Source organism: Solea senegalensis, linkage group LG17, assembly GCF_019176455.1.
Source record: "Solea senegalensis isolate Sse05_10M linkage group LG17, IFAPA_SoseM_1, whole genome shotgun sequence".
Classification (NCBI taxonomy): Eukaryota; Metazoa; Chordata; class Actinopteri; order Pleuronectiformes; family Soleidae; genus Solea; species Solea senegalensis.
Genome location: NC_058037.1, coordinates 19,553,972 through 19,580,352, shown reverse-complemented (window position 1 = coordinate 19,580,352; position 26,381 = coordinate 19,553,972). Strand labels below are relative to the sequence as shown.

At 39.2% G+C, this 26,381-nt stretch overlaps 2 protein-coding genes across 4 annotated transcripts in view; one reads left to right on the top strand and one right to left on the bottom strand.

Moving 5' to 3' along the window:
• Positions 1-19,643, top strand: part of gtf3c2 (general transcription factor IIIC, polypeptide 2, beta) — a 35,940-nt gene extending 16,297 nt beyond the window's left edge. The window contains exons 16-22 of one of the 3 annotated variants that reach the window (XR_006362121.1): positions 286-364; positions 1,175-1,306; positions 1,402-1,686; positions 2,218-2,325; positions 5,042-5,289; positions 15,620-15,880; positions 19,103-19,643. Coding sequence is in view for 2 of the 3 variants with exons in the window: in XM_044048933.1 (XP_043904868.1) it covers positions 286-364; positions 1,175-1,306; positions 1,402-1,686; positions 2,218-2,325; positions 5,042-5,257 (820 nt within the window). In the remaining variant the exon portion in view is untranslated. Of the gene's footprint in view, positions 1-285; positions 365-1,174; positions 1,307-1,401; positions 1,687-2,217; positions 2,326-5,041; positions 6,290-15,619; positions 16,666-19,102 lie in introns of those variants that run through there. The other 2 variants (XM_044048933.1, XM_044048934.1) reach the window with 2 other exon arrangements.
• Positions 11,856-25,242, bottom strand: slc30a2 (solute carrier family 30 member 2). The gene is made up of 8 exons (XM_044048935.1): positions 25,096-25,242; positions 19,127-19,338; positions 17,296-17,442; positions 16,101-16,254; positions 15,640-15,862; positions 15,261-15,366; positions 13,741-13,875; positions 11,856-13,545 (listed from the first exon to the last, which is right to left on the bottom strand). Exons 1-8 carry the CDS (start codon positions 25,176-25,178, stop codon positions 13,400-13,402), a joined length of 1,206 nt encoding a protein of 401 aa, XP_043904870.1. The 5' UTR covers positions 25,179-25,242; the 3' UTR covers positions 11,856-13,399.
• Positions 25,243-26,381: the final 1,139 nt, after the last annotated feature.

The window sequence follows — 26,381 nt, the reverse complement described above, 5'->3', positions numbered from 1 at the left end:
ACGGCGACCACTGGCCGCAGTCTAATGCGAAGTGGTGCGAACACAGGTTTGCTGACTTTATCCGGCACATTAGCTTTAGGACACATAATCGATCCTACACATTCTATAATGGATCATGCTTCACACTCACTGGTGTTAAAAAAAACAAATCAGAAGAAAAGAAGAATTACTCAGGCTGTCTCGTTCTTCTTCTTCTTCTTCTCCTGACCATTAAATTGAATTTGACTCTATTTTAAGTTCCTGACCTGATGGTGATTTGTCATCCTTTTTTCATCTGTCATTTAGGAAGGGTTCACAAGGTCTCCATTACTTTGACCATCATCTGAACTCCTTTTTTGCAATTCCTAGGACTGGCACAGTCTGGGTGAGTGAAATTTTGCCTTCATGGCACAAAATGCATTAATTTTGCTTTTGAAAAAGTCCTTGAATTGTGGCCGTGGCTGTTCGAACATGGTGGCAGATTAACGTTAATTTGATGCTTGAAGTGTGTGATTAATGTAAACAGGACGCCCTGTGGTGGCGTTTTTGTCAATATAAAAAAAAACAGCGTTTGTCACTATAACAAATATAAAGTTTTGTTTTAATGATGTTGTCGACAATAAGAAAAATATAGAATATGATCAACCTTCTATCGCCCCCTGTGGATTTCTAAATTCTTCAATGCTTAGAAGTCAAATACTTGGTGGTAAATTGTGTTTTATTTACGTGTCTTTTAACGTAACATTATTTAGTTGGAGCTGCATGGTGAAGGGAACAGCAGGAGCTTTTATTGACTCATGTCAGGCACAGAGTCGGGGATTTCAATGTAACCATCCATAGCCGATTACAAGGGAATTGAGTACAACCTGCCAGGGGTGGAGTTGAACTTGCGACCATGATGTCTTTTGCACACAGCAAAACCACTGTCTTAACGGTCTTAACCACTGAGCTACCTCACCACCGATTGATATTTTAAATGTTACGTACTACAGCTTTAACTGTAAAAATGTCTTTGTTTTATTTACTTTTGTTCACGTTTGATGCAAAAATGCACTTGGTTGAATTTAAACATGCTGCAACTCCAACTTTAAATGTCTCGACTGTACTGTTGCTTTTTTTAAATATTATAAAATGTATAAAGTGTAACGTAAGTTAATGCTGTGATTCTGATGTATCCGTTTGTTTTTTATCGCAGTCTCTGTCGTACAGCGATTGGTTGAACTGCGTGGTGACGGCTGACAGCCTCGGCGAGGTGATCTTAGCGCTTTTACCTCAGACCAGCTTCTCTCCTCCTCCGTACCACAAACGCACAGCAGATAAACGAATTGTGAGTCCACTCTTTTTCTTCTTTTACTTCAGCATATTATTAATATTATATTCAACATATTATTAACCGTCCTGTCTATTTTGCTGTGTCCTCAGCCCATCTATGTCACGTCTCTGGTGCCTAACGGTACCACAGAAGAAGAAGAAAATGAAGCAGTAGAAGGAGGAGAAGGTGGCGAGGAGGAAGAGGAGGAAGTGGCTGCTGAAGAGCAGGAAGCAGGAGAACGTGACACTGGATCTGAAGGAGTGGATGAGAACGGTACTGAAAACAGAAGAGGAGGACGAGGAATAGGCCAGAACAACAAATGTCCTCCTCTGCGTTTCCAGACGTTCAGAGAGGCCGTGAAGAAATACTGTCTTCACCACACAGACACTGACATGGTGGGTTTGAGTTAAACGATCATGAGATGATTCACACAAGCAATGATTAAATTGGCAAAGAGTCATATGTGGAAAAATTTTCATAAAGTTGTTACAATTATTCTGACAATTGAGATCCGTGATATTATTTTAATGATTTAGGTTTCAAAAAAGTGCTTTAAACCTTATAAACGTTTAAAGCACGTTTATTAAATTAAAGTTTAACAGATCAAAGTGTTTTTATTCAGCATCATAGACAGGAGACCAGTTTTTAGCGAACATTAATAAGTGAAAAAAAAAACAACTATTTTAACCCTTAAATAAGATTATTATAAATAATAATCACCCTGGAACAACTGGGAGACATAAATCAGGAAGACTGTATGTTGGTGAGGTAAACAGCATTTTGTTTTTATCAACTTTAAATCCTCATTCACAGTTTTATTAATCATGGAAATTTGCCACATCTATGTTATTGTGAGGGGGTGATTGATCCTTTGACACTTTAATTAGAATTATCGCTCTTTATTTGTCTCCTTTGGTTTCCACCAGCACACGTTTAAAGGATACGACAAGCGAGCGACGTGGAAACGCATGAAAAACACAGAAGTGAAGGCCAAGTTGAACCTGGACGACATGACACTGGCTGCTGTACACAAGGTAACACACACACACACACACACAGGTGTGATTTGAAGGACACATTCATATCGACAGTGTAGACAAATAATAATTTTCATAATCAATGAATCTGTCGATTCTTTTCTCTGTTGTTTAGTCCATAAAATGTTGAAAAATACTCGGCGTTGTTTCCCAAACTTTGAAATATTGCTGTTTTCAAATGTGTTGAAGAAGCCGAGACAAATTCTTTTGGCAGCGGTTATTGGTGCAAATCTGTTTTTAGGGACAGCAGAACTTTTGGCTCTATAAGACTTTATCTTATGTCTGTCTACTGTCGATTGTCAGAATGATGAATGCAGGAGGATTTGCTGTGCAAACAGACAATAAAGTCTTATCTTAAACCAAAAATATTTAGTTTTAATTATTCCCCATTACTATGTTAAAATGTATGTACAGAGGCTATAAGAACGTGCAATATAGAGTGATTTACATCCTTTATTTCAGCACAACTTATAAAAGCTCTGAACTCGATATGAAATTTAAATTTTTTTTGTTAAGATAAGCAAATCATTTAAGATGCACATTTGTTAAATCATCTGCCGGGCCAGATACTGATGCTGGCGGGCCAGTTTTGGCCCTCGCGCCAACAATTGCTGACCACTTATATAAATTAGGAGTTGTGTGTATTATTTCCCGTGGCAATTTTACCAAGGTTTAACCATAAGGAGTTAATGACAACCTTACTGCCTCAGGTTCTGCCTCATTTAGGACCACGTTTTGGTCTCTAGAAGGACAACAGGTCCTAACAAGGTCAGCGTTTCTAGCAGAAAAAAAGGGTCTTAAAGAGGTAATACATAAATCACACACACACACATCAGCACATTTACAAGAACAAGTGTAAGATAAAGAGCATCAGGACACAGAAAGGAAACAGAGATAAAGAGATGGTGGATGAGCCTCTTCCTCCTCCTCCTCCTCCTCCTCCTCCTCCTCTAACGGGCAGCTATAAAGACGGGCTGAATGTAATGATGTGTAAAATGAGAAAAATGTCACCCTCAGTGGAAGAAAGGAAGGAGGGAGGGAGGGGGAGATGGAAAGCAGCCATTTGAGGCTTTGATGTGTTTAAAGTGGAGGACGACAGTGAGCGTCCCCTCTGGGACGAGATGATGGAGCAACGTCTCACTGGACAACCTCAACACAAAAAAGAAAAGAAAAAAACTATTAGATTCATGACCAGCTCTTTGTCTGAAGGCAATTTGATGAAGAAGAAGAAAGAGAAAGAAAACTAAAACGGATTCTCACCTGGAGGATTTATAGTGATGAAGAGAAGGACAGATGAAGGGAAGGCAGGACGAGACAGTAATTATTGTCTCTGGGCATTAAACTATAACACTTTAATTTAGATATTGTTAATTTATCCAAAGGAAACTAGAATCTAGTGAGGATTATCTTCACTTTTCAGAGTCAGTTCATCCTCGCAGTGACAGGTTTTAAAGGGGACATATTATCCAAAATCAACTTTTTAATCCTTTTAATACTTAGAGTATATTTGGGACTCTAGAGGCCCTGCCAGTCGCCAAAGTGTGGAAAAAAGAATACTGTGCCGGATAAAGTCAGCAGACGTGTGTTCGCAAGTGAACGTATTTCACCGACGTACAAACACACACATTGTTAAGAAAAGGTCACACAGAGCTCATAACTGACCATTCTGACACTTCCTAATTAAAAATATTTGTTCAGTACGTCCTCCATGACTGGAGCACAGACTCAGTCTGATACAGTCGCATACAGCAGCAGTTTATTCAGCTCGCCGTGCGCCGCTGGCGATCAGCGGTGCTGTCCCTGTTTTTAACTGATTTACAGTTTAGCACTGTTCAGCTCGATCCTTGTGTCGGACGTCTCTTCCTGTGACCGCACTCTCGCTGATTTCTGTGCACGCTGCCATGTTGATATTGTCAGAGAACTACTGGAGGGAGGGTGAGAGGACTGGAGCTGTAAAGTGCTGTAAAGAGGACAAATCAGAAACCCCCTGGAAGAAGTGGGTGTGTGTTTGCCTGTGACTCATTTGCATGTAAAGGGACCAGGCACAAAATCGAGCATTCTGAAAGGGGCGGGTTTAGCAGGGTTATTGAACTGCTATGATTCTTCATCCTTATGGTATTTTGACCAAAGCATGTCACTGACATGTTCATTAGGACACCAGGGAACTATTTTAATTTGAGAAATAGGGTATAATATGTCTCCTTTAAAGAAATAAACACAAAACCTTTTTATTTTTCACATAATTCTGGAATAAGTTTTTCGTCTGCCATTTTATAAGGAAAAAATCCTATCTTATCTTAATGTCACGTAAACATTAGTCCGACTAAAATCCAGCTAGTCTTAGTCCCACTAAAATCCAGCTAGTCTTAGTCTGAGTAAAATCGAACTACTCTTAGTCAGACTAAAATCAAGATAGTCTTAGTTAGGCTAAAATCTTGCTAGTCTTCGTCAGGCTAAAATCAAGCTAGTCTTAGTCCGACTAACACCTGGATAATATGATTCATAGTCTGATTACTCCTGCATTTATACGCTTAGTCAGACTTGTGTCAGACCTGGAGTTCTGCGCGTGCCCCAGAATTTCAATGGTGGCGGGGACGTCTTTCTTCGGACAAGATGGCAACCACCAGAGTTATCAACACAGTGACATATCTCAATAAGAATTTGCTTGTACTTTGAGCAACAACAAAATTCCTCTCCCTCTTCTTCTCCTCAGGTTCGCTTCAACCCAAACCTGCGCTGCCACGTGTGGCTGGCGACGGGAGGACAGACGGGCGTCGTGCGACTCAACTGTCTGAAGTTACTGCTCGGCGATCGCATCAAAGAAGTGATCGGCAGGAGCCATGCCCATTTCAGTGCTCTCCACAAGCCCAAAGACCAGCAGGAGACTCCGGAGGAGACTCCGGCACAGACTCCACCAGAGCCGCTATAGCACGAGTCCAGAACTTGAACCAGAACCTGAAGGTGGATCACACAGTCACACGAGACACAAAGCTGCGAAAAAAATATTTTAAAAACCATGGAAACGATTATAATTCTACGTTTACTGTTAATCTTTTTTGGTTTAATTCTGTTTTAAGTCGCCATTTGCTTCATAAAAGACAAATTATTGACCTTAGCAACTTTACATTAAAGCAGGAAAACATGTCAGATCATTATTCACTCCCCCTAGTGGGTGTTTCATGTAAGTGTTTCAGGTTTACGCGGAAATTGATCTTAACACTGCGACCTTTAAATTTGTATTAATTATTGATCACCAGTAGATCAATTACGGCTTCTTCATTATTTCTTATTTAACGTATAAGTAACATATAAATATCGCAATAAACCGAGAGTTACTGCGATAAGTTATTTCAAGTCAATCAAGTCTCAGGAAAAGTTATGAAGCCCTGCTGCTCTTGTTTAAGTCGTGATAAATTCACTATGAATAACTTCCTGACCTGGAGTTGATGTCGTGGCAGCACACCACAGGGCAGTGTGTTGGTGCTCTTTAACGTTACGATTTCATCTGTGTACGTTAGTTTTGTTTTGCAAACTCGTCCATTTATTACCTGTGAAACATTCCGTTGGCAGTTCATGAGAATTTCTTACTTTCCTTTTAAGATTTTCTTGCCTTACGAGCGCAATTACGCGCAGTGTCGTTTATCGATGGTGATCTCGTCCAGTTGTTTTGTTCGAATTCTTCTTTTGGCGCATAGATGGGCTGCACAAAAATGCAAATACACACGCCATATTCACCTTTTATATATTTTTTAAACATTATGTCACATAAATGCGTGACGCAAATTTAGTATCTCTTTACATAGTTACAACATTAGCCTTAAAACTCTTCACACTTTCACAAAACTTCACGATTTTTGTTGGTGTTTTAAAAAACAACCATGGAAATTTTACAGTGTCCCTTTAAACTAATTTCTGCTGCTGTATTTTTGTAATTTATCTTTTCTCTTAAAAAATAAATAAATAAAACTCATGGGTAATACTTGAATATTTTTTTAGAAAATAAATGGATGTATCGCAAATAAACATTTTAGGTGTTTTTTCTCTTTCTCTTCTCCTGTTAGCGGCTGTGGTTCAGCGAAATCCCATCTAATCCCATTTATTTTTCTGTGTCGGCATTAATCATTTACATATGAATAAAAATAATATTGACAGTGTTATCATTAAATTGTCAGACCGTACAGGACCTGCTCTTATTCTGTTTTGCTCTGTTATGTTTTATAATAAAGAACAACTGAATAAATAAATAATACATTTAAAAAAATATGTACATTGTAAACACATGTTTGACTTTAAAATTGTAGAAACTCGTTCACTTAAAGTAGATTTTGGGGTAATCAGATTAAATATTGGATACAGTTTGACCAGATTGAGTATAGTATAAGTATAATCCAATTATACACAAACAGGATATGAGATGCATTCAATGGCAGCTGTAAATACATTTGTAGATGTTTTGACAACTGGAAAAAATCAAAAATGGGGAAAAAGTCGAAGCCAAATTCTTCATCTATTGCGAAAATAAGCATCAAAACTGCTGCTATTAAACTGCATCCTGGGATTATTTTGGCAATTGCTCATTTAAATGCTGGATTATTCATCTAAAGTTAATTTTTTGTAGCTTTAATTAACAAAACACTGGGGTTCATGTCCAACATGACCCAGTGTTAGCATAAAATAGTTAGCATAAAACCGTATAAATCCATTACGTATAAATGTTACAGCCATATCTGTAATATCACTCTTATTTTATGCATGTGATGTGAAACATATGCACATAAATCTGAAGTAACTAAAACCACTGCTCTCAAAAAGATAATCCACCCTCATTCCATCATCTGCAGCCTTTTTATTTTGTTGACTTTACAAAAGAAAACACATAAAAATGAAATATCAAACACCACAAATGTGACACAAATGTGGAGTTACACATCATCATCATCATCAGGACACGTCGATAAAAAGGCCGATTGTACTAGGAGGACAAACTTATTTACACAAGGAAAGCAAATAAAATATCACGGAAAATACACAATATTTGACGTGTTTACAACAGTCACACAGACGATAACAGCACAATACAGAGCATTCCTCAAACACTTTCATCATCGTGGACAAACAAACGGGCGACAGAATGAAAACGTTTGTGCGTCTTTATCAAAACTCCATTACATTCACTTTGTTTTAATGTTGTGTTTTTTAATATACAATAAGTAAGTTCATAAAAATTGGTGAAAATATAGATTTTTTTTCTATCTTTAATAGATGATATGATTTCATTCTTCTTTGATTGGTTTATCGACAGATTTGTGATTTCTGGCAGTTGAACGAGAACGTGATATCACGTGAGTCACAGCAAACAACCATGCAAGTGATGAATGGATGAATGAATGTTTGTTTACGATGCACTTTTGTCCTTTCTTTAAAAAACAAACAACAATCAACATCAACACGTCATAGTAACTGTGAAACATTACAAGCATGTTCTCACTGAAGCAAATGATTGTTGGTATTTGTGGTCCCCAGAAGATGAATCCTAACGATCAATGACTCCATGATTGTTGTGTTTGGACCATGAACCGTCTATAATACAGCCGACACATTCAAATGAAATCCAGAAGGTAGTTCTCTATTAAATTATAGTGTATTCCAGCTCCTCAGAAGATGAACCACCTAAAGTTGCAGCCAATAATTGGCTAAAACCTCCATTTTGTTCACCCATAGTGCCACACTCAGGCTGAATGATCAATTTTATATTGATATGATATAGCTATGAATCAGGAATGCTGTATAATACTGATGTGATGCTTTGTCACCAGAGGATGAATCCTTAATAATCTTAATGACTCCATGATTGTTGTATTTGAACCATAATACATTAAAGTACAGCCCATTCATTCAAATACAATCCATTAGGATTAGCATTGTTTCTTTTAAATTTTAGATTAAAGCATAGTCCAGCTCCCCAGAAGATGAACCACCGTAAGACTTAGATATGGCTTACCGTGTATTTTTCTAAAACTTTCCTGCTCACCAGAGGAAGAACCCCACTTATTTTTTTCACCTCTAGTTCCACACTCACACTCATTCTAATAAAGGCAGTTCTCTTTAAAATTGAAGCTTATTCCGGCTCCCCAGAAGGTACACCACCCACAGACTTTTCCTGAATCCTGTCCTCTAGTTCCACACTAAATGATGGCCAAATGATCTGTTTTGATGACGATATACAGTAGATATGGAACGCGATTGCTGTTTAACATTGATGTATAGTCTTTGTCACCAGAGGATGGATCGTTACCCTAAAACTTACAAAAAGTACATTGTAACCAAAAAATAGCCGTGTGTATCAACGAGGACATTAGTCGTGTACACACGCAAAGACAAATGATGACCAGGTAACTTCCTGTATTCATGGTCCCCAGAGGATGACTCCTTATGATCCTGATCACTCCATGATTGATTGTTGACTTAGTACCATTAACAATTTCCAGTACAGCCAATTCATGCAAATACATTCCAGAAGACAGTTCTCTATTTAAGTTAAAGCATAATCCAACTCCTCCGATGTTGAGCCACCTTCCTTTACTTTCTTGTTGTCCAGTGCGGGACAAATTAGCAGTTTTGTCAACAACATAGCTACCATTTCCTTTAAAGTGTCCACAATTCCACAAAAGATTCATGTCTATCGACGAGGACATCTGTAAGATAAGTGATGACTGGCCATATTCAGCATCCCTACAGGATGAATCTTAAAGGGGACATATTATGCAAAATTATAATTTTAGCCATTTAAATACTTATATTTGGGACTCTGGAGGCCCTACCAGTAGCCAAAGTGTGGAAAAAGAATACTCAGTCATGTTTTCGTGGTCCCCCTTAGTGTAAGTATAGGCGATAAAACACAGGATGTTGAATTCCCTGCACTTATGACGGCAGCATGCGCATTTCACCGCAAATGTTACCGCCCCACCAGTAAGTTTACTTGGAGAGCTCCACCTTAGCTCCACCTTGTCCCTGCAAGAGTGCAGGCGAGGGAGGAAGAGCGGTATTATGTCAACACGGAGGGACAAGTGTGCTGTTGGTGGCTGCACAGTGGAGCACAGTGTTTTACAGAGGATTTTATATATGAAGCTAATGTGCCGGATAAAGTCAGCAAACGTGTGTTCGCACCACTTCGCATCAGACTGTGGCCAGCGGTTGCCGTATTTAGTCAGCGACTGTATTTCAGCGGTGTACAAACACACACAACAGCACAGCTGATCGCCACCGGAGCACAGTCACTGGTCTGATACAGTCACATACAGCGGCAGTTTATGCAGCTTGCCGCGCACTGCTGGCGATCAGTGGTGCTGTCCCTAAGTGTTGGGAAGGGGACACTTAGGGCACTCGAACAGGACAGGACTGTTCGGCTTGATCCTTATGTAGGACGTCTCTTCCTGTGACGGCACTCTCGCTGTTTTCCGAGCTCGCTGCCATGTTGATATTGTCAGAGAACTAGTGGAGGGAGGGGGAGAGAAATGGAGCTGAAGGAACAGGATCTGAGTGAGTGCAGTAAAGAGGACAAATCAGAAACCCCCTGGAAGAAGTGGGTGTGTGTTTGCCTGTGTCTCATTTGCATGTAAAGGGACCAGGCACAAAACCGAGTGTTCTGAAAGGGGCGGGTTTAGCAGGGTTATTGAACTGCTATGATGCTTCATCCTGGTATTTTGACCAAAGCATGTCACTGACATGTTCATTAGGACACCAGGGAACTATTGTAATAGGGGAAATAGGCTATAATATGTCCCCTTTAATCCTCAAACTTTCCATCACAGCAGCTGACGGCCAGTAAATAATAACTCAAATTCACCAGATTCAGATACGATGAAATTTCCTGTCAACACCTGCCATGATGAAGTATTTATTTATGCGATATTTGTTGCATCGTAGAAGCTTAAACATTGAAATTGCACCTGAACAGCATCATTCTTACACTTGGTATTCATTTTCTATGACACCTGACTTTGTAATTCATCAATATTTCTGAGGGAAAGGTTATTTGACAAACACTCAAGACATTGTGTCGGGGGGCGCAGGGTTAATTTAAAAGGTTTAATAGTAACTGGAAAAAGCAGTTATCTTCATGACTTGAAATAGATGCATAGGCGACTGATGATGGATAGATGAATGCAGAGAAAGAGTAGACAGATGTTTTTAACACAGAAGCTACAGGAGAGACGACAGATAGATGAGATGGATGTGGAAGTAATCGCACGACCGTAGGACTAAATCACTCCTGCCCTTGGATGTGGATGACTGCTCGATGGAAGGAGTAACTCGGCACTTTTTCAGCCTGACACTTCATTTTCCTCCTCCGCATTTCATATCAATACTATGCCCAACAATAGCAAACGATTTATCAAGAGTTTAGTGTTGAAACTCTGCGAATGGACACTCAGAAAACGTGCAACAAAACAAGTTTCTCAAAAGAATCCCAAGTTATCCATCTTACTTCTTTAGATTTTTACTCAAATCTTCCAGCATGGTGATTTCTCGTCTTTGGCTCAAAGTTGCTGAAGAAGTACAGCAGCGAGTCCATATTTGACTGAAAACAGCTTGATGTTGTGTGATGGTGTAATGCCATAAAATGTTTAAATTGTGCATTAGAACATTCTGGATTGGGCTTTTCTTTGAGTATGAGTCTGGAATGAGGATCTAAATGCCTACAACCAATCAGACCCATGATCATCCTGATCATGGGTCTGATTGGTTGGGTCTGAGCGAAGGAGTGAAGGCTATCTAGTAATGGTGACTTTTTATCGACATTTTCCGTGCTCCGTGGAGCAAGTCGCATCGCCACCCTACCAAGAGTAGCTGCTCTTGGGTGCCCGCCCGCCCGTGCGTCTCTAATGTGCCAGAAGAAAAAATCCATTTGTGATTGGTCTGCTTCTTTTTTTGGGGAGTCTGTAGTTGACCAAATCACTGGCAGACTCGTCAGAGTTCATCCAGGCTAAAGACCAGTGTGAATATTGCAGACCAGAAGTCTGCCAGAAGACCAGATTGTTGACATTTTGACTTTAGGGCTCCCCAAAATTCATACAAATCCATAAGATCTTCTCTTATATCGAATTCTGTGACGATTGCCTGAGAAGCTGCTTTGTGCATAGTGATTTTGTAATCACTTTTTTCTCCATCTGTTATGTCTCTTAAGGCAACAACCAACAGTAATGTGCAGAGCAATGAGCGAGTAAAGGTTAACAAGAGAGCAAATGACATGATACAAAGACTGACTTGACCAAGATCCCAAGGACAATCACTTGGCTCCAGATCCAGATCAATAAAAGTGGACGCCATCATGGACGATCTAACAAGTCGCCCTCCCATCTTAAGCTGTGTCAGCACGTTCGGCCCTTGAATTTTGGAGACATTTTGGAGATAAAGTTTTAGATGGTTTGGTCACGTGCAGAGGAAGGATCGCGATTATACTGGACAAAGGATGTTGAAGATGGAGGAAGAGAGGAAGACCACAGAGATGGTTTATGGATGTTGTGAAGGAGAGCATAAGGACAGTTAGTGTAACAGAAGAGGAGAAGACGGTGAGGTGTTTTTCAAAGACTTCACGTTAAAAAGAAGGTTGAAAGAACTTTTCAACGACTCAAACTCAAAATAAGTTGGTACCACTGGAGAACTTAGTGACGGACCTTTGGTTAAAAGCAGGCTAATGAAGCTAAGATGAGTGTGGACCATAGCGTGAGAACCTGGTAGATGATCATTAGCATTGAAACAACAGACGTCAAAGTCATCCACGTTTCCCTGTCAGGTGCTTCATACCAACAGTGTTTGTTTAAACCATTGCAAAGTGTGCTGTGTACTAATTTACTGTATCAGGAATCAGATTTCTTAAGTAGCAGTGGTGGTGCTGGAGAGTAATTAAGAACATCATGAGCTCCTGTGTCTGGCAGTTTTCCGTAATTAACATGAAATACTGAAAATCCGGCAGTGTTTTTCAAACAGCACTTGGACAGACGGCACAACCAAAAACAAAGTCCTTCTGAAATAGTTGCATAAATTTAAAACATGGCCTTCATATTTCAAAATAAAGGTCCAGTATGTAACAGTAAGGAGGGTTCATTGGCGGAAATCAAAGATACTACGACTCTTAAGTATGTTTGCATAAGTTTTTGGGGTTTGTGGCCTTAACATAGGCCTGGTTATGGTAAAGGTCTTGGTTTACAGAGGCTGCCAGAAGCTTACGATTGAAGCTCCGCCCCCACACAAAAATTTCATACATAAATTAGCGAAGAAAAAGGAAGTCGTTAAAGTTGTGAGAGAGTGAGTACATCCTTTTTGGTATGTGAAGGCCACTGTTGCTCCCTGATGCTCTTGGGAACTGTAGAGGTGAGTCCTCTTGCTATTTTCACCAGCAAGATGTTTTTCCTGGTCACCATCTACGCAAATGTACTTCTTATATGAACAAATCCTATATCCTTTTCTTTTTAGGTCTTTAAAGAGCTACAGTAAAACGGTTAAAGAAAATTGTAGCTTGGAAGTCTTGAAAGTTTTCTGTTGTTCATGCTTTGTTTCCCTCTATGAATTTCATAAATATTATAGTAACAGGATTATGTGAACGAGATGATGTGAAGAAAGTGAATTGGAAAAGGTTTAATGGATGTGTTGCATATTTGTTAGGATAGGAGCAACATTTTGGTAATTTTGTCTCCAACTTCATTTAGCCTTTAGGTAGATTTCTCGTACCATTTAATGTCCTACAATTAACTGTTAAATCCCCCAATGAAACACTGCGGACTGAAGCACCGTGCGTCTCCTTTTTAAGGAGGATTTTCTTGGTGTCTTTCTTGTTAGCATGTAGCACGAGCATTAATGACTGACAACCAAACATGGATGATTTTTGTGGTCTGATTCCTTGTGACGTTAATGGCGAACACAACACTCAACCTAAGGCTCTTTCTATGTTTTTCTGTACTGTGAACACAGATCTCACCGGTGCAGTAAAACCACAGAGAATGAGAATGTGCCTGAGCCGTTCCGTGTCCAGTTAGGTCCAGTCCAGTCCAGTATCAGTCCAGTATCGGTATCAGTCACTGGGGTCCTGGCAGTGGGAGCAGTAGCTCATGTCTTCAGAGTAAAGCTCCACCTGAATGGTGATGCTGTGGAAACCAAACTTGGTGTGGAGCAGATCGGTGGCCTCCTGCAGCACAGACTGAGGATCGGCACCCTCTTCTGACATGAAATGAGAAAGTAGACCACAACACAGTGAGTCTTTAACGTGTGGGGGTTATCTATCTGCCATTCCTGTAGGCACACCTGTAGCCTGGCTAACGCCATAATACCCACAGAAATGGCTGGTGAACATAGAGCCACAAGCTAACTTGACTCCGCCGTACCCTGAAGTGAAACAGTACTATGTTGCGTTACCTACGGCAAGGTGAACAGAGACCAGAGCTTGTCCCAGAGTCAGAGCCCAGAGGTGCAGACAGTGCATGGACTTCACAGCTTTCACAGAGAGTAGCACCTCCTTCACTGAGTTAAACTCGATCCCTCTGGGAGAACCTGAGAACACAAAAGGCCACAAATTACTTTTACTGCAATGTTTTTACCTCCATTAATGAGGTTTTGTTATGTTGGGAGGTTTGACTGTTGGAGGAGGATTATGAAGAGACTACCTAAACTATTTTCACAAAGGGATAGTTCTTGGGTGACAGAAGTACCCATTCAATTTTGGGCCAGCTCCAAATAAGGATTTGTCTTCTCTCTACAGCTTGGCAAAGGTATATGCCTCCCAAACTTTCTATAATGGGACCCACTTTTTAAAGAAACAAAAGAAAAAGAAAAGACAAAGATCTTAACTGAAAGGTTTGGAAAACGTGTTTGTTTGGGCACCCAAAAAGAATCTCCCACGACACATCTGTGGATCCCAAACCAGTCCTCGGGCCATTTTCACACAGCCTCTCCAAATTCCACTGCTGCTCATAATTAACAAATACAACAAATGCTGCGGCCATGAAGTTGCTCACCCAAGTGAAGTTGCTCAGATGGTCATTTTGAGTAAAATCAGTGAAGTGTAAAAAGATTGTTAAAAGTGTCCCAAATCCCTTTAGGATGTCCCCAGGACATGACCATCTGTGGTGCTGTTCTTTACTCTGCATAAACTTAAAACAGTCGACTGAGCTAAAGCTACTGTGATGACTACAAAAAACAACAAGATCTTAGCACTTTTTTTAGCAATGTCCTGGTACAAGTGTACTTCCATGTCCTCATTTTATGAATAAACCATCTCCATAAAGGTACACTGATAACTGGCTAGTCTTGACGTCTAATGTAATGTTCGTAAGATGACGCTAACTTTGTCGGATCAGGTCCAAAACCTGAGCAGCTTCAGGCAAGACACAAATTTGTTCTATCACATTTTGGGTAATGCTATTATTTCCCTTCTTCAGAAAAACTGATTCTATTCTCGTGTGTATCTGCTCAGTGACTGGTTAGCTTAAATGAACTTAGCTTGGCATAACATTTGCAAAGATTTGGTTTCATGTGTGTAAAATGTCTGACATGATTATAACTCTTAGCTTAGCTTAGCTTACACATCTTAAAGACTGGATATATAGAGTAAAAGGTCTAAGAAAGAGTCTATATAACTCCCAACAGCTCCATAACCACAGGGTTTGGGTTTTAAATGTCAAAATGGGATGATTTCCAGCTTTTATGCTAAGCTACTCTCCTGGCTACCTCATGGTACATTCCAGTTGGTCGACCAGGGGTCGGAATTACCCAGTTTTGTTGGGCAGTTTCCCAGTTTTCTTGGTTCATGTTGCTACATGAACACAACACTGAATATACAGAATACTTTGTTTTTTTAATCTTTGTTCACGTTCAATCAAATTATTAAGTTATTATTATGAAATTATTAACCGTCGAACTCTGGGCGTGGTCAGTACCTTCCATGAGTATCCTGAAGACGTCTCTGAGGATGGTGATGGTGGTGCAGAGGACAAAGACAGAAAACAGGAACGTACAGATGGGATCTGCTACTTTGTACTCCGGCTGAAAGAGACGGTAAAAACGGATCACGGAGGCTTTAGAGAGTGAGAGAAGAGACATCAGATGTTTTTTGTTTTCCTCAGTTATGAGGTCATTAAAACGCTCTGGGGCAAAAAAGAAAAGGGACCATCTTGCGTGATGCCAGAAATATTTAACCCTGTCATCCATGATAAAGAGATTTGAAAATTAGAATCTCTTGAACAAAAACAACTGAAAACAAATATCATTCTCTGACATTTCGGTCTCACCCTAACAGGAATGTGATCTATATCTGACCCGAAAGTAGATGATAGTCGCCGCCACCATGACGCCGACGCTCTGCAGCAGGTCGCCGACCACGTGGATGAAGGCGGCACGGATGCTCGTGTTGCCGTGGCCACCGCCGAGGAGTGTGTGGCCGTGGCTGTGGGCAATGGGACTCTGGCCGTCCTCGTCGATGTGCTGGTAGCCGCTGCCGTGAGTGTGGAGCATGGTCGAGTGATGGAGGACGTACGCCATGCTACGGAAGACATTCAAGGTCACTTGAAAAGAGATATATATGGTAGTCCAATCCACAAAGACTAGATGAGACGTACATTATGTCAGGAAATGTAGCATTTAAATCATAAAACAATGGTGATGTGTCAGCAGAGACCCAGTTGTACCTGTTGAAGCGAAAGATTTATGGCAAACCACAGACACTAATGAAACTCTTTAAAACCCATTAATGCCCATTACGCTCTCATACAGGCACTCACATAATGTTCACGATGACGGCACAGCCGGAGGTGGCTAACATTACGTGGCCTTCGATCTCGTAGTCGTTAGATACGATCCTTTCGACGGCCAGATAGACCAGAGCCCCTGTGACGATCCAGATGGATATGACAGAGATGAACGCCCCAAGGATTTCTGTAGAGAGACACGAGACATTTAAACTTGCCGTCCTCCAGGAGGACAGGTCGCATCCCGTCTGTCTTAATACTGCAACAGGAAGTTAAGTTAAAGAACTGACCACATTATGTTTTGACAAAAGAGATGTTTACTCACAGCTGTGGATTCAACATAGTTTTACATGACGCTCATTCCGAAAAGTTAGTTAAGGGAAACCCAATCTGTACCAGGAACCAGATTTGCGCTACGAGAGTGCAAAGTTTGGCTACTTCCTGTTGACATATTTGGGGATTTTAAATAAAATATTGTTATACATATATATGTATAGTTTTAGTAGTCATTCTTATAAAGTAAAGGTTGGGGTTTAATGGTTTTCTTATGCCGCCATAAAACAATAGTGCTAACAGGAAGTAGCCTCATTTTAGCAAATGCAAAGAACAAATTAATTTCCTAAAAAGAAAAAAAAAATCCTTGTTCTATTTCCCGTTTTTTTTGTCGCTAACTCCAAAAACTGAGATTGGCTAATAAGTAGAAGTAGAAAGCAATACATGGAAATGGCAGAAAATGATATAATAATAGTTGATCTTGGAACTCTAAAATGGTTGAGTAGGCAGGCTATTGGAAAAATGTGGTAAAATCAGCACACGTTTCACATTTTGAAACAGCGAAGTTGATCGATAAGACGTTCATCGATCGCCGAGCCTTTAAAGGCTCAGAGGCAGAACAGAATATTGGCCCGCAATTGATCACTTTTTTTATTTCCACAATAACCTTTTATGGTAAAGTAAATCAAGTGATGTGAGAGAGTAGCTGGCCTCTGCTCCTCCTCTGCATTTTATAGCCTCCGTAAAAAAACCTGGACCGAGTCACTGAGCGCTGATCCACCGAGCGTGGAGCAGAGGTTTTTATGGCTGTTTCCTGACTCCTCTGCTGTTCACAAACTCTTAAATGTTATCAATCTGTCGTCACTTTTTACACACAGTCATTCATCCTTCTTTCAAAACATCCGTTTTTTACATTCGGCGTCGTTCGTTCATTCGTTCGTTCGCTGCTTCTGACCTGATCTGTGCCAACCAAAGTTCATGGTTTTGGTGGGCGGTCTGGACGAGATCCACAGGGAGAACAGGCTCACCAGCATGCTGCCGAAATCTGTCAGCAGGTGAGCGGCGTCCGTCATGATGGCCAGGCTGTGAGCCAGGTAACCTCCTGGACAAGAGACATTTATATATTACAAAAGTTAGTTCAATTCAATTTCAATTCAATTGTTTTTTTTAATTCAAGCGCCAAATCATAACGTACAGGTTGCAAGTTTATACAGTCAATGATATCGACTTTTAATTATAGCATAATAATAATGGTGATGACATGTATGATATGGGTAGCCTCGAAAACTGGATCTGGGTCCTCCAACCTGCAAGATGAGAATACAGAGAGAGAGAGGGAAGGAAGGAAAGACACAAACTTTACATATAAAAAGTCATATTCATAACCTGAGTGTGAGAGAGTGAATGTGCGTGCACCACAGGAAAATCCCCGAGCAGTCTCGGTCTATAGCAGCATAACTAAGAGATGGTCCAGGTTTCCCTGAACCAGCTCTAACTATAAGCTTTATCAAAAAGGAAAGTTTTAAGTTTAACTTTAAATACAGAGAGAGGCTCCGCCTCCCGAACTGTCAATTGAAGCTGGTTCCACAGGAGAGGAGGAGCCTGGTAACTCAAGGCTCTGCCTCCCATTCTGCTCTTACAGACTCTGGGAACCACAAGTAAACCTGTATTTTGTGATCTAAGTGGTCTGTTAGGGTGATAAGGTAAGACGAGGTCTTTCAGGTATGAAGGGGTGTGACCATGAAGTGCTTTGTACGCGAGGAGGAGGATTAGTGTGACTACACTGATACAAAACAGATGTTTTTATCAGTGATTACGTGTATGAAAATATAAAATCTTTCTTCTCCACTGATGCCCTGATTTCTGGTGCATCTGTTACCACAAGGTGGCAGCAGCAGCAAGTGTTTAGTCAGTGGACTATGCGATGAAATTTACAAGGTTTCTTGAATGCGTCTTGAAGATCAACTCACAATATTCAAACATTCAATGAATAATACCACTGAATATTCAAATAGCATTTTTGTGCGATTTGTCCATTCCTAGTGTCAGGAAAAAGTAGTTTTCAATGTTTTATTATTTGTTTTTCATGTTATTGCGGGGAAAAAAACTTTCCCAGGTCAATAAACATACGATTTTATCTTTTCTTGCAAGGTTACTAAACGTGAGACAATTTGGGATGAGAACAAAATGTGTTGATTTCGTTTATAAATATTGATCTTCAAATTTAAAAGGCTCATTTAAAACAAAGCAAATAAAAAATGACAACTAAATTAATTGTTTCTTTAAATAGTAATCACAATAAGTATCGCAACACAAGTGCGAAAAATACTTTTTTGTGGAAATTATAATTTCCACAAAATTATTTTCCCCTTGCAACATGTCCTCATCCTGACTTGGCACCAAATATTGATAGTTAAAAAGTATAATGTTGTTGTTAAAATACGCAGACCTACAGCTAGCTAAACTCACCAGCGTCACTACCTATTCTCGCCATGTGGTGGCGCCTCTCACGAGAAATTAAATTTAAATTTACTGGCCATAGAATTTGGCAGCAGTGTAAATCCTGCAATTTTCATTATATGATTGTCAAAAACAGCTGTGTCATAATATCAGAGGTCACGCATCGCGTATTTGAATCATCAGTGAGTTCGCGATTTCAAAATATTTAATATAATAGAGTGAAATTAATGAAAATGTACGGAAATATTGGTGATTATTTTGGCCCGTTGTGAAACTATACCTTTTGCTCTTTGACCCCTGAGGTGCTTGTGCGGCGTGTGTCTCACCTATGACCTCGCCGATCATGAAGACGAGGCAGACGGCCGAGGCGATGTAGAGTTTCTTCCTGGCGAGCAGCTTGTCCGCGCTGTCGTCGCACGCCAGCGCTCTGGTGCCGTGACAGTGGACGCCCACGGGACGCTTCAGCTCGATGGCACCGGCCACGCCGCCGTTCTTAAACGGGAAGTCGGGATATGACTCTTTGGAGTCTGGAAAAGAGCTGCAGGGGGGGACACGGAGACAAGGACGGAGACGAGGACGTCATTGATTCAGTTTTGTTTTCTTTTAAAGGTTTAACGGCAGAAATGTATAAACAAAATGTTTGTAGAAGTTACTAAATAATCGCATTTAAATGTGTATTGTTTTGCTTCCGTAGCCTTAAGCCTTATTCAGACCGGATTCGTTTTACATGAGGAGTGATGGAATAATGTCATTTTAACACAGTGTTACAACAGTTAAAAACAGTGGCGGTGAAACCTGTTTTTTGAAGTGACACAAGTTAATAAAGATTCTTAACAAACTTAATTCACTTAATTAAATCTAGATGATCTTAAAGACCATGGTTATCTCGTTATTAGATTTTAGCGCCACAGCACACACCATTTTTACGTTATTAAAAAAACGATATTATTTTGTGACTTTGGGGTTTGAAATCCTTTGTTCGGATTTACCTGCGTGACACACACTGACCACACGAGGCAGCAGTGGACCAGCAGCTCCTGTGTCGACCCGCGAGCTAAAATCCCTGATTTTCTCGATGGGGTTTGGTGCAGGGAGAGTGAGCGGTTTAAAAACGTGGAGCAGTGGTCCAGGAAATCAGTCTAATCCTTTACTCACAAGCTATTATTACATCTGCTACCATACATAATAATAATGATAGGGATTACAGGAGTCAAATTAGAATGTATATCCACTGACAAATGCTGCCATTTCTATTTTTTTAACATCTAAAAATCATCCGGCGACATTAAAACAAAACGCTGACTTCTCCTTTTTCATCACACACACACACACAATGACACAAAAAAGCCTGTTTCTGCTCCTTCCATGTGAAAGGGAGGAGATGCAATGATGTGGTTAAATGGAGTGGAAAAAAACTAATTTGAGCTCACACACACACACACACACACATCCACTGTGAAAAGAACCGGCCGAGTGGAAATGAAGCAGATTCTGTTCAATTTACGCCACTGAGACACAAGAGAGGAAAAACACTCCCACAGCCACACAGTGAACACTCACCGGCCACTTTATTAGGTACACCTGTCCAGCTGTTTGTTCTGTAAATCTCTTTTTCAGTTAGATGAGCGGGATGGAAAATCCAATTTACCCCCCAGGGATTAATGAACAGTCCTAATTCTAATTTATTTCTCTTTTTTTAAACCTGTCCTGCCCAGTACCTACGACGTGTAATATGGTTGACGGCACTCTGATTTATTTCTAGAACACAGATCAATTATCTGTCTTTTTACATTTCGTTCCACTGGATCTGTATGGAATTTCACCTGATTTTAGCTGTTACCATCTGACATAAACACGACTAAATTCGTCCTGAACCGCTAAGATTTCGCTGAGATAAACACGTCTCAACATGTAAATTGCCACCATATACGTAATCTTTATCAGATCTGGATGAAGACCTGGCGGTAGGGTGTTTGGTCCTCCATGCACACACCAAATATCGCGCAAATCCGATGAATTTTGACCGATATTATAGGTTTATTTTTACAATTTGCCCATTTAAAGAGAATGGGGATTTTTGAAACTTTGATCACTTTTTGAAACGTCGTCAGTCGGACGATTCTTACCAAAATCTAACGGGAGCATACTCGGGTGATCGCCTACCCATTACAAAATAATCCGACTGATTCATCAAAAATTAAAACAGGAGAAAATGACAAAATAAAAGTCCCAAACTTAATGGAAAATGACAAAATAAAAGTCCCAAACTTAATGGAAAATGACGTATGTTCTTGTTTATGTGGTCAAAACCTGTTCAGGTTCAGGGATTATAGTTTAGTGGGGGACACTGGGACTACAGGACTGAGACTGTGCTGTACTGGACTGGTGGCAGGAAATGGTGGATTGCTGCTCTCGCCTCAGGTTGTGAGTGACTTGCAGTAGAGCGTGAAATCACAGGTGCTTTTGTTGCCGCGTTGGCAGAAACGCGAGCGTCGTAGCGAACGTAACGGAGTTGGCGAAGAGGAAAAAAACTGAGCCGGGAGGCGAAGCTGTTGATCTTTGACTCGACCACAACTCACGATACAAGATCTGGAAACACCAACATCTGTCGTGTCTGTAGATTACAAGAAGTATCTCTGTGAGTTAATCCCAGAACTGACACACAGTTCACTTCAGTGATGACTTTGACGATGTTTGGATAAGAAATGTAAGAGATAACGGTAGAAATGCGACAAATTTGTCCGATTTCTTTTCTGAGAATTTGAGATTAAATTTTACTCAAAATTCTGACTTTAATCTCAGAATTTAAATCACGGAATTCAGATTAAATTGAGGATTTTGGGAATTAGAGTCAGATTTTTGAGAAGGTTTAAAATCAGATTTCAGAATTCTGAGATGAATCTCAAATTCTTTTTGAGAAAGAACTCAAAGAATGCTGTGATTAAAATCTGATATATTTTTTTAACTTTAAACTCTAAAGATTCTTAATCTCTGATTTCAATTTCAGCGTTAAAGGAAGTCAACAATCTCATTCTTGGAAAAAAAAGATTGAAGTCACAAGTCAAGAATTCTGAGATTAATCATGAATTCTATTAGAAAAAAAAGTCAGTTTAGACTTAAATCTCAAAATTCTCTGCTAATCCCTAATCCATGTAAATGCACGATTTAAAATGAATGGAGTAGTTACATAAAGTGTTAAATCGCCGGGCACCCTTAAATTTAATCAATAATAGATTTCATTTTCACATGGAGTTCATGTGTTTGCCGATGTCCCACAGGGCAGAGGTCAGAGGTCACAGCGCTGCAGAGACCTGAGGGAACGTTCACTCATCTGAGGAGGAGAAAACTGGAGAAGAGGCAGAGACGAGTACTGCACGGCAGAAATAATTTAAAAAAACAAACACAGTGTTTATCACCAAAAACCACTTTATAGGTCTGGTTTGCAATATTTACAATTCCTGCTTTTAGCTCCTCCCTCTCCAGGAAAAACTCTTAAAAATAATTTCCTTTAATCAGAATCCAGGTTTTCCAAGTGTCCTATTCTTTTCCCAGCAGTGTTTTCCAGCTCCTCTTTGGGAATTCTGGGGCTGTTTTCCAGATCCAGATTGGATATAAAACCACATCACTGAGTTTTAAGTCCGTCCCACAGGGTTTCCTCACAGTGTTGTTACATTATGTTAGTTAAAACATCCACTAATGCTATTTTACGGTTGATTTTATTGATATTTATGTGCCATTAATGTCTGGGTTGCCAGGTTCAGCAGTGTTTTATATGTTTATCCACCACAACACTTTTTAAATGTTCTCTTTCAGAGCTGCAAGAATGAGTCAAATCATGGATTTATAAGCAGAATAATTAACGTTAACAAACAAACAAAAACAATGCTCCATCTGCTCCACCACATTATCCAGCGACATCCCATAAATTCAAAAAGTAATGTGAAAATATTTTCATATTAATATAATATATAATTATTATTATGTCTTACACCAAAACATGTTCATGTCATCACACATATTATTAATATTAATATAAAAATGACTCATTTTGCATTATCAAAACATTACGAAATGTAACGTTATATAGTATTTTTTTTGTTTTACAAAATAATGCGATATTTTATTACAAAAATATCAAATTTACCAAATAATTTTTACAAAATGGAATATTCCAAAAATTGCAATATTATGTTACTACTGCATTTTACTAAGTTTACAAAATACTACCACAAAAAATACACATATTTACCTTAAAATATAATAATTTACATTATGAGGACTTGCTTAAGTCCCTGTAATAGTGTGTAAACAGACTAATGTCCCCACAACATGAGGAAGACCTGAAACACACACACACACACACAGGTTTGTGCAGATATTCTTTTAAGAACACTGCATTGACTTCCATTCATTTGGACAAATCTTCATCTTCTTCAAACCAGGTTTTGGTCTCAATGAGGACTGATGGTCCTGACAAGGTCACAAGAACACAGACACACACACATGTCTGTGCAGCAGTCGTAATGAGGACACTTAATGCATTTCCTAGGCCCTTACCCTTAAGATAAACCAAATTCTAACCTTAAAACCAGGTCTTAACCCTGGAAAAAACCTTTTATGGTTTGACAGAACGTGAGGACCAGACAAGAACTTAACCTAACTCTTAACCTAAACTTAATACTAACCCTAAAACAAAAAAAAGTCTTAACCATTTAAGGTTTGACAGAACGTGAGGAGCAGACACACTGTCCTCACTTTCCCAAAATGTCCTCACTCCCGATGGTTTCTATGGTTTCTTGGTCCTCACAAAGACACTCATACAAGAACACAAACACTCCATTCCATAGTTACTGAACCAAACCCTTAACTTAACTCATAAACAACCATTTAAGGTTTAACACACACACACACACACACACATCTTTATAGATTATATATAGCAAATATAATCTGTATGATATGTTTCCTGCTCTTTGACGCATTGCTTCTTCTTCGTCTTGGGAAAAAAGCGATAAAACAGCTGATGTTGACGCGTCATCAGTGACGTCACAGAGGAACGCATCCCTCATCAGATTACACATAATTTAAAATATATATGTATATAATGTGTATTTATGTGTGTAATGTTGTCACTAATTTCTACTGAATAGTATTGTGATTTAAAATGATTACCACAAATTGTTATTTATTTTCCGACGTTAAAAAATCTTTTAACGTCTTTTTTAATTTTGTAACATGTTACATTTAATCATTTATATATGACGTTATATATATTGTTTTTAATAATGCGCGGAAAATAGATTAAAGAGACACGGACCTAGGAATCTCATTCCAGAAACTGCAATTAAAATGAAACAAATAAAACCTTTTTTAAAACGGATTTAAACACACAAGTAACTAAATAATCGAGATTAAAATCAGTAAATTCATCATAATTCTTGGAGTCAACAGATTAATTATTTTCGTTTTTGTTGTATTTGATTTTTATGCTATTTTGATTTGTTAGAAATAACATTTACACATTTACTGAGCGCATTTCACAATAAAAATGACCACTTTTTATCCACTTACATGTATTCACATCAACATATTATTATTTGCTATCATTGTTTTTATTTTTTATCATATTGTTTTAACAAAAATTGTTTTTATTTTTATTTTCTATCATAAATCAGCACCCAAATGAGGTTTTATTTCAACAGATTTTTATTTTATTATCCAATAAATAAAAATAATGTTTTTCTAAATGACTGTCGGTCATTTCCCGGGTTTTCCCCTCCCTGTGCCATGCAGACAGAACGTGCTGCTGCTGCTGCTGATGATGCTGCTGCTGATGATGATGCTGCGGCTGCTTCTTCTTCTTCCTCTTGTCTAATGACAGATGATGAGTTCTCCGCACAGCTCAGTGAAAATGTCCCCGGGGACCATTTGTCAGAGGACTGTCCTCAAACAAACCAAGCATGGAAATTAATTTGTTCATTCACATAAAACATCTTTAACCCTGCAGCAGCTGCTCATCCCATAATATCCCGTGTACATATATATATATGTACACACACACACACACATACAGTATAAGCTCAACAAAGCACTTACCTTCAATTTCACTTTAAAACAAACACAATAAAGAAAAGTTTCTCTCTGTAATTTTTTGTTCATGTTTTAATCCCATATATTGACATTTTCTCCCCTTTTTTACTGGATTTTTTTTTTTTTGCTGAAATCAGCGCATGCACTGTACCACAGTGTTGCACTGTAACACAACCCAAATGTAACCACGTCAGTGTTTTCTCACCTTTGCAGTTTCAGAGAATACATCTTTGCGTTCTTCTCGTGGATCAGCTGCGATTTCTCCGAATTCGCCGCGTTATTATCCATTTATGTCCGAGTGTGAGGGAAAAGAAGCAGAAATAAATGTTTGGTTTTTTTTCTATTTCTTCTTATTTTTTCTGTCTCTTTTGTTCGAATCTTCTTCTTCTTCTACTTCTTCTTCTTTTGTGGCAGATGTTGCTGCAGGACTCTGATCTTCTTCTGTGGACTTCTCAAGGAAAAGTGAGCCGAGCCTTCATCTTCATCTGTGCCTCTCTCTCTGTGCACGTGCGTGCGTGAGTGTGTGTGTGCGCGCGCGTGCAGCAGCAGCAGCAGCTCCACTGATTTTCAGCAGAACAAACGACTAAATTCCTTCATTGCGGTTTAAAAAAAGAGGAGGAAGATGAAGGTTGGTTGGTTTTGGTCGGAGCCTCGAATATGAACCTGATGATGATGATGATGATGAAGGCACAGCACACACACACACACACACACACTGCAGGACAAACACCTGAGTGATCACCTGATCGTCTGCTGAGGGGGGAAAAAAATAAATCAATTTTATTTCTGCTTTTCACGTCTCTCACAACCTGCATTTAAATCATTTTTACACCACAAATAACGATAAATAATAATAATAACAATAATAATGATAATAAATCCACAGCACATATATATGTTTAAATCATTTTTATATATTAGTATTATTATCAATGTATCTGCTTTATTGTCAAAAAGGGCTCGTATCAGTGACTTATAAAATATTATTTATATGGCGTTGGTGATTTTTTTGTACTTGTATAATATAATGTACTAAAAATAATAATTTAATTCCGAAATACACTAAATTAAACATACATATATATACATATATACACATAACCTTGTTAAATTGCTCCAAATTAGGCTTTAAAATGGACATACATTCACTTAATCTCAGTTAAATTATGGTTAAAATTCGCTGTGTAAGCACGAAGTCTGGACCACGTTAATACAGCTAAACTCACGTGTTCCTTATTCTGACTAAATTGTATTAAAAAAAAAAATCCAAAACATTATCATTGATTTAAAAGACCATATATTACGTGTTTTTGTGAGATTAATCAGTTTATGCTGGAAACAGCTGAGACGTTTACAATTGACGTATGCCGCGGCAACGGTGCGTTCAAGTACGGTAGGACAAACGTAAATTTACGTCTTCGGCAGCTTACCTGGTGTGTTCACGTGTGTTTTACTGGTTTTAGAGTGAAAGGGTGAAACGCAAGTCATTAT

Bases quoted from the DNA above. Each gene is read 5' to 3' on its own strand.
- slc30a2 (XM_044048935.1), bottom strand. From the start codon at position 25,178: ATGGATAATAACGCGGCGAATTCGGAGAAATCGCAGCTGATCCACGAG. The intron at 19,339-25,095 runs GTGAGAAAACAC...CCCCCCCTGCAG, and splicing joins TATTCTCTGAAACTGCAAAG to CTCTTTTCCAGACTCCAAAG. The intron at 15,367-15,639 runs GTCAGATATAGA...CGTCTCTTTCAG, and splicing joins CGACTATCATCTACTTTCGG to CCGGAGTACAAAGTAGCAGA.